Raw genomic sequence first — 8,861 nt, forward strand, 5'->3', positions numbered from 1 at the left:
TGACAATAAACCATAAAAAATCCTAATAAAGATTTTGATAAATATATATTTATTTTTAACTAATTCATTATCTAGAAATTAATTTAACACTTATTTAAGTCTTAACATATGACCAAGTTGCTTTATTTCTTTGCAAACTTTTTCCTATCAAATATTGTATAAGGTGCCAAGTTACTAAATGAGCCAAGAATTCCATTATTATTATTATTATTATTATTATTATTATTATTATTATTATTATTATTATTATTATTATTATTATTATTATTATTATTATTATTATTATTATTATTATTATTATTATTATTATTATTATTATTATTATTATTATTATTATTATTATTATTATTATTATTATTATTATTATTATTATTATTATTATTTGATAGAATTAAAATAGAAAAGAAGTTAGTGAAATAATAAATTGTTATTAATCTGAGTGATAACATAACGTTCATTCTAAGATTCACTCACCTCTCTACTCTTCTTCACTCTCACAAATTTCTTCCCTTTTTCTCTGCTAAATCCCTTATAACTATTTCTCTCATTCTTTACCTTCAATGCTGAATCTGATTCATACCCATTTCTCAATTTTGAATCTTTAACTATAAATCCTTCATTCCCTAATCTCCCATGGTGGTAGCTACCATTTCTGAAGCTTCAAAACAACAACAACAACAAACGGATAATGGAAATGGAAATGGTAGCAACATACCCAGAAGAACGAAAGGGAGACAAGTTTCTTCAAGGTACATGTCTCCTTCACCTTCTTCAATCTCATCTTCAACAACTACAACAACAACTACAACTTCTTCTTCTTCCTCGTCTTCTTCTTCTTCTAGAAGGTTCCAGTCACCGCTTATTTCCCGGTCCACCAATTCGACACCTTTGGTTCCGAAGCGGTCGCAATCGGTGGACCGGCGGCGACCTAGACCCATGACTCCAGTCCCCGACAATGCCGCCGCCGAGGTCTCCACCGCCGCGGCGAAGCTTTTGATAACTTCGACGCGGAGCTTGTCGGTTTCGTTTCAAGGGGAGGCCTTTTCGCTTCCGATTAGCAAAGCCAAGGTTCCGGTTTCCGGCAATGCGAGGAAAACGGCGGTGACGCCGGAGAGGCGGAGGGTGGCGCCGGTTAGAGGAGGAGGAGATCATGGGGAGAACTCAAAACCCGTGGATCAACAGCGGTGGCCGGGTCGAACCCGGAATCAGAATTCGGGTCCTAATAATTTGAGTCGGAGTTTCAATGTTGGGAACGGATTTGGGAAAGTGGTGAGAGCATTGGAGAGTAGTGTTGGTGGTAGAAGGGCTTCTTTTGATGCAATTGGACGTGGTTTGAGTTTGGATTTGGGTCGAAAAGATCATAAAGATGAGTTTTTTAAGGGTTCTAATGGGAATTCTAATTCACTGAATCAGTGTTCATTGCCATTGCCACCTTGTGATGTCATTGCTTCTGATACTGATAGTGTTTCCTCTGATAGCACTTCAGGAGGACAAGGTTGTGCTGGTGCTGCTAAAGGGTTAAGGGAGCCGCATGGCAATGTTGTATCTTCAAGGTTTTGGCAGGAAACTAATAGTCGGCTGCGTCGATTGCAGGATCCCGGTTCTCCATCATCAACAAGCCCTGGTTCAAGAATGGGGGTCCAAAATAAGAGTAATACTGCTCAGTTGAAAAGGTATAATAGTGATGTTCCTATGTTGTCACCTCGAACTATGGAGAAGGCTTCTCCGATTAGGGGGAATGCACGGCCTGCTTCGCCTAATAAACTTTGGGCATCGTCGCCTTCAAGGGGGAATGCTAGTCCTGCTAGGGTGAGAAGTGCAGTTGCTAGTTCAATCAACAGTGGTTCTAGTAACCCACCTTCAATTCTTAGCTTCTCTGCTGAGGTGCGGAGAGGGAAGATCAGGGAGGATCGTATTTATGATGCACATATGTTGAGGCTTCTGTATAACCGATATGTGCAGTGGCGGTTTGTAAATGCAAGGGCAGATGCTACCTTTATGATGCAGAAACTGAATGCTGAGGTAAGGTTGAATTTGGCATAAGTAACACTTTGTTTTTGTTACTTGCAATTGATATTAATATCTCATAGTGCTTCTTTTTTTTTTAAAATTGTCACTTAATGGTCATGTACTTGGGCCTGTTTTGTATAATGATTTATTATAGTAACTGGTATGTTTATCACACTAATAACATTCAATGTAATGTTAATGTGCTCCCGGATGCTTTATCAAACTATAATTTGAGAAACCATGTTCTGGAAGTTTAGGATGCTATGCTCTTAAGGTGAATAGCCCTGCAGCTGAATGGACTTTTGATGCATGATTTTCAAGGGAACATACTACCTTTCAGTATGCACATTGACTAAGATAGTGAAACTCATTAGACATCATTCATTTCTTGGATTTATCATCTAAACCCGGATTATGTGGGTAGTATTCTCATCCATAGTTCATTGCTTGTAAGTACCGGAGATTTCAATAATTTCAATCACTGCATTGATTCATTCTAATTGCTGATAATGGCTGGCTCATTAGATATAGAATGATGTACACTGTAAAAAGTTCTACCCTCAGTATTCTATTGTTCAATTGGAAATACCTTCAGGAAACTTACATGACAGCTGTTCATGACTTACGTATTCACTTGAATCATAGACTTTTTTGGGCCTATTCTGGCTTCAGAAATGTTTTCAGAAAACAACTTTTTGCCTTGTTGTGACCAAGAAATTATCATAGTGATAGTAGCCTGATGATGATGCTCTGTAGTGAAAAGTAGTCGTGTAGAAATTTACAAGTAGCATGGTTACAATTACTCAAATTTAGAAGTTACAAGAAATGATTCAAATGGAAATATAAACAAGTAAAGCTTCTATGTATATGGAGACAAAAATTAATTACATGTAAATATAAGGAATGTAATCAATGTATTGAATGATCATAATCATACCTCAAGTACCTGAACAGAAAATAGAAATAATTGGTAGAAATGGTTTAAGTTTACCTTAAGTAATATTCTTAGTTGCATAGCTTAATCTAATACCATATTGACCCTGAGTCATCTGACGAAGTTAACACAATTTTAGCCTTTTTTACATCACATAATAGGCTCCCGAAATCTTACTGAGTGACATTCATGCTTCCTTGATTTTGTATTATGTTGGAAATATTGTGAAGTTTTTATCAGGAGAGGCTGTTACTTCCAAAATTTGTGTTTTCTGCATTTAGGTTTTCCCTTGCACTTCTAATTTCATGTGTTCTGAAATAATTTTCTAATATGTAGGATGACAATGGCTGTGCTATTGGCTGATAACAATACTGTCACATGGTAAAATGCTGTAGGCTTAACTAAACGTTTTTCATTGTTACAGAGACATTTGTGGAATGCATGGGTAACGATCTCAGAACTTCGTCATTCTGTCACACTTAAAAGAATCAAGCTGCTATTACTGAGGCAAAATTTAAAGCTAACTTCCATCCTAAAGGGGCAGGTATTATTCTGAGCTTAGAATTTTAAAGTAATGCCTCTTGTGCAATACATGTAGCTCATGAAAGATGATAAACCTGATAAATTTCAAACTGTATTTTGCAACATTACTTCTGTTTATAAATACTTGCATCCTTGCTGATGTGCCTGCTTATACCATTGATGCATAATCTGGTGTTTGTAACATTTTAACAACTCAGAGTGTTACTTCAAAGTTTTTATTTTAAAAAAAGGATTTGAATTTATGTTTACATGAGTCATAATCAGCAGTTCTAATTATTTTCTTATAATGTCATAATTTAAGTTTATTTTGGTGGTCATAGATTTCTTATTTGGAAGAATGGGCCCTTCTAGATAGAGATCACTCGAGTTCTTTGCTTGGAGCAACTGATGCTTTGAGGGCCAGTACACTTCGTCTTCCGGTTGTTGAAAAAGCAATAGTATGTGTTACCTTTTCTTTTTCCAGTTTCCAAATAATCTGCACTATTTTAAAATAGTCTGTCAAATGTTAAACTTATATTCTTGATCAGGCTGATGTACCAAATCTAAAGGATGCTTTGGGGTCAGCAGTTGATGTGATGCAGGGAATGGGATCCTGGATATACTCTATCTCGTCGAAGGTGATTTTCTATTTTCTTATTTAGTTGCTTTTCATTAAGGTGCATGCGTTATTTTAATGTCACCTTAGCTGTGCATATACTGAGGACCAATTGAAAAGAAGATGCAGATTTATATTTTTCGCAATTTTCTTTGATAGTTGGGATTTGAGTTAGAAGCAATACTTTGATTGATTTGTTCAAGGAATAACAACTAAATTCATTAGGTGGGGTCTGCATTATGAAAAACTCAAGGTCAATTGCTTATTTGTTCACTTGGTTTCATACTAGGCCATTCATGGCACGGCTCACACATAACGAGGAATTCGGAATAAGTTAGGGATAAGTGCATATTTGTGCTCCTACTAGTATATCTAAAATCATGAGTTTCCAGCAGGTGGAAGAAACTAACTGCTTGGTGGCTGAAATGCTAAAGATAACCTCAAAGGAAAGGTTTTTACTTAAACAATGTAAGGACTCTTTGTCCACATTAGCAGCCATACAGGTAAAAACATACTGTCTGAACCTTTCACTCATTAATTCCTATACACTTATTCTTATCTCTATCTTATCTCTAAAAAACTCATGCAGGTCAAGGATTGTAGCTTAAGAACACATATGTTACAACTTTCTTGTGTACCGACTTCCAGCACCTGACAACACACGTATGTAGAATCGATCTTACTTGACAACTCACTCTTAATGCTAACACTACACCTGACCTTTTATTTTCCATGGAGGTGAAGATAACACACAAGGTAAAAAAAATGTCATGGAGTTAATAGTTGGTTTTTGATGTTCTTTGACATTTTTGAAACCTGTTGTGGTATAGTATCTCTTGCCTGTAGTATATCTTTGTGTCTGAATATTACAATTTACAAAGGTAAAAAAAGTGGCTTTTCTCTCATTAGTTAGCTAGTAGTTTGTATACAATTACATTGTAAAACTTGAGGAAAAGCAGTGTGTATGTATATATCTAATATATGTAATCAACTAATCATTGTTTCTTAGATAATCTGTGTCCTGCATCTACATTTGAATCAATGGTATATGCTCTGCTGCATTGGTTATTCCATCAATCACAGGCATGATTTTGCACATTGTCAGAACAATTATTCATTGGGAATATCAATTGTTAGATGGGAAAACAGATGATTGAAGATGTGTTCATGTTCCTCAATGTAAATTATTTAAAAGTGATCATGATAGCAATAATTGTAGCTCAGAATATTGCAATATTATTTTCTTCATGTGTAAGTGAAAAAGCAAATGTAGTCATTTACCATATATAAAAAAGCAACCATAGTCTAGTTTTCAACATGATCAAAATATGCATCTGGGACAATTATTATATAACTTACCTAAATGAAATATTTTCTGAATCTCTAGTGAGATACATTGTAAAGGTTTAATTGCCAATAACCAAAGAATGGACGAAATATACAAGCAAGATAAGATGAGAGAAATGAAAATAATTGTAGACATTAAAGTTGCAGTTCCACAACCGGTACTTTTTTTGGACACCATTTTTCTTATATCATCTTTTTATGGAAGGAATTTAAGAAAATAATGTAAAAGAGATGTAATATATTTATTCAACAAAAAGGAATATGCATTTTGAATATGAAGTAGATATGAACAAAAGAAATATTTTCTTTTTGAGATTGAGATTATGTCCTAAGAAACCTGTTGAGTGGGGAGCTCCTCATGCTTAGTATATGCATTGTTTTACAGATGAATCCACAAATTCTCAGCAAAATTTATACATACACATAATTTATATAAGTTTAATCAATTAATCCCCTTGAAGTCACAGACATGCCACCTGTAATATCTATACACTGATAGTGTAAACATATACACATAGTCAATGCAACATCTAACATTTATTTAGATTATTTTATTTGAAAAGTCAAAAGTTGATGATTAAAAATGAATAGTATAAAACTTAAAAAATGGATATCTATTTCTACTTACAGTATGAAGAGTATAGTTTTTTAGTCTAGATGTGAGTTGCATATCATGCAATTTGCTTACATGTGGTATAAAAAGCTACAATATTAGATTCAGTGGCTCTTGGAGGCACTCAAGGGCTAGTGACACTCGTGACTCAATAGCAGCACTGTTCAGTATCAGACATGATTTCACAAAAGAGGTGCATATGTCATGTAAACTCGACCCATTTATTATTACTATTATTCTTGACCAGTGTGCTTATTGTTTCACCTGTTATGGACGAATAAGTTCACACCTCACCTTATATGTGAGTAATGTTGGACCTCACCACGACTTAGGAGTTCCATTATTATTGAAGTATGAGAAGAATGGAAAACAAAAAAAATTCATAAAGTATCCCCAACAGGCCAAAACTAATCTGAGTATTATGTTTAACAGATATATTAAATTCAAATGCAAGAAGAAATAGAGATATTGATAGGGTTATTTATTCCTTTGCTTATTTCTAAACTCACATAAATTAAATTCTCAAAACATGCATGTAGTAAAATAGATTGGATACATATAGGGATAAAATAGAAGGAAAGACAAAATTTATGTTTTAATTATGTTGATATCTATATTCTATGCATGGTAACTAGGTTACAGAAATATTGAACACAGTGGTATTATTTAATACTTATGATTAAGAAGTGATATCAGAAGAATAGTGTAAGAAGCTTCCTCCTTTGAGTTTTTTGATGAGAATCAGAATCAACCTGTGGGGTGCTACTTCCAAATGTGGTGGTCTCAGATTCTTCCTGAGATGCTTGATGACTAACCATAACTCTCTCAACCTCTTCTTCATCATGATGATGAGGGTTAGGGTTCAAAAGGCTTCCACCTTTGAGCACTTTCTCTACACCCAATTGACACAAGTGCCAGTTTCCACTCCAAAGCAACCCTACTACTCCATTCACTGGATTTATAGTGCGTCCCACTGCTTCATACACAAGTGACTCAAACAATGCTGCCAATTCAATCCCATATACATTAACATATCAACATGCATATTTGAACCACTGTAACTTTTGGAGAATTATATTTATAAACAAGGAAGTTATACTCATAAGTTTCCAAACTTCATGCACAGTAGTGACACATGCAGACTCACAACTTAGTTCATCATCTATTTGTATAAAAATATTATATAATGCTAGTCTATCTTAATATTCAAACCGACGTGTTTGATACTATACAATGATGGTATAGATAAAAGGTGAAGATTTTATTAGGTATTAGACAAACATGATAAAACCGTGTCATTGTATAAAATTACATACTTCAACCTGAATTGTGATGCATGCTAATTTAATACAGAGAAGGGTAAATTTTGTGATTCGGATACCCATGGCTGGGTAATGATGCGTAGTAATACTCTTTTTAATGAGATAAAGTTTGTTCTTGAAAGACAAAATGATTCATTACATATGTGTGAATGAATGACAAATTAAATAAATTATGTTTCATGTAATCTTAGCAATAATCTCAAGCTACCTGTTTGAAAGAATATTCAATATTAGATAGTATAGATATAAGAGTCAATAACCATTAATGCATTTAAAAGTATAAACCAGTGCACATCCTATTTTCTTGCAATATAAAGGAAATAATTAATGGGATAGAGTGATATATGAATAAAGGATTAGACATAATATTGTGCTACAACATGTAATTTAATTTGTTGTTAAAGTTTATGAGCTTTTCCATGCACATACCAGATCTTTGATTGGTGGGTACAGAAGAAATGAAAGACATGAGGGTGGCACGGCCAAAGAACTTGGCAACAAAGAGGGTGGCGTGAGCCTGTGCTTGTGGATTCTCTATCCACAAGAAACAATGTCTTAGCATGCAATCATCGCTGCAACCTTTTCTAAGGACACGACAACCATTGCAACTCATCTTCTTAATAAACTAATCAAAAACCAACTTAGTTTCTATGAATCAACTATACTTGGAAAGTGTTTATGCTAATTGATGCAGCCTTTGGACTTTAATTTGGAGGAAGGAAAGTGAGTTTGGCATGTGATATATGCCGTAGTATATAAAGTGATAATGGATTGTAGGAAGCTTGATCATCAACTAATCAACCTTGTTTATTATAATCAATGATTAATATTATATAGATTTAGTTAACCATAGTTGAGTTACTCATGGTGATGACTAGACTGGAGTGTAAATGAATGGGTGCTTAAGGCTGCTCATGTTCTCCACAAATGTTGGAATTGGAATTTCTCCATGCTGAAATTCAGATTTATTTGTTAATTTTTTTTCTTCATTTGAACTATTTGCTTTTCATAGCTATATATTGAGAGAATATATTTTCATATATAGATTTACAAGGGACCAATTTATAAAGTAGATCACAGACTCGCTTATATTCTTATTACTTAATCTGAATCCAAATAAAAAATAGTAGTGGTATAAAGTTCTTTTGATGTGCTAAATGTCACTAAAAATAATTACTATTTCCTAACAACTTAAAGATGAGATGAGTTCTAAACAATTAATTAAAGTAATGATGATAACTTTAGAAAATGGGGATAATAGTATAACTATTGATTAATTTAGTGTGAGGTTTATTATGGTGATAAAGCTAGCACATATGTAGTAGTTGTGTAGAATCGTAGAAGTTAGAGTCAGAAGCATCTTTATCCAAAATAGACAAATATTTGCAATAAGATGAAAGTGTTTAGTGTGTTTTCCAACAAAATATGTTTGTGGAGAATGGGATTCCAATTAAGTTGAACTTTTGCTGCTCACACTTTGGACTTATATATATTCAT

The 8,861-nt window shown here is 33.9% G+C and overlaps 2 protein-coding genes across 4 annotated transcripts; one reads left to right on the forward strand and one right to left on the reverse strand.

Annotated features, from left to right (window-relative positions):
• LOC109355171 (QWRF motif-containing protein 2-like) lies at window positions 452–5,422 on the forward strand. 3 transcript variants are annotated; one of them, XR_002108634.1, is made up of 7 exons: window positions 452–2,022; window positions 3,369–3,488; window positions 3,808–3,924; window positions 4,015–4,104; window positions 4,475–4,585; window positions 4,672–4,838; window positions 5,188–5,422. XR_002108634.1 is itself a non-coding variant. In XM_019598158.1 (6 exons), exons 1-6 carry the CDS (start codon window positions 634–636, stop codon window positions 4,735–4,737), a joined length of 1,893 nt encoding a protein of 630 aa, XP_019453703.1. In that variant the 5' UTR covers window positions 452–633; the 3' UTR covers window positions 4,738–5,121. The 3 variants fall into 3 exon arrangements, 2 of the variants coding, with proteins under 2 accessions (XP_019453703.1, XP_019453705.1); XM_019598158.1 differs by lacking the exon at window positions 5,188–5,422 and having other exon boundaries at window positions 4,672–5,121; XM_019598160.1 differs by lacking the exon at window positions 5,188–5,422 and having other exon boundaries at window positions 4,478–4,585; window positions 4,672–5,121.
• LOC109354116 (LOB domain-containing protein 37-like) lies at window positions 6,591–8,042 on the reverse strand. Its single transcript, XM_019596471.1, has 2 exons — window positions 7,794–8,042; window positions 6,591–7,045 (listed from the first exon to the last, which is right to left on the reverse strand). Exons 1-2 carry the CDS (start codon window positions 7,975–7,977, stop codon window positions 6,735–6,737), a joined length of 495 nt encoding a protein of 164 aa, XP_019452016.1. The 5' UTR covers window positions 7,978–8,042; the 3' UTR covers window positions 6,591–6,734.

Source organism: Lupinus angustifolius, chromosome LG08, assembly GCF_001865875.1.
Source record: "Lupinus angustifolius cultivar Tanjil chromosome LG08, LupAngTanjil_v1.0, whole genome shotgun sequence".
NCBI classification, from domain to species: Eukaryota; Viridiplantae; Streptophyta; class Magnoliopsida; order Fabales; family Fabaceae; genus Lupinus; species Lupinus angustifolius.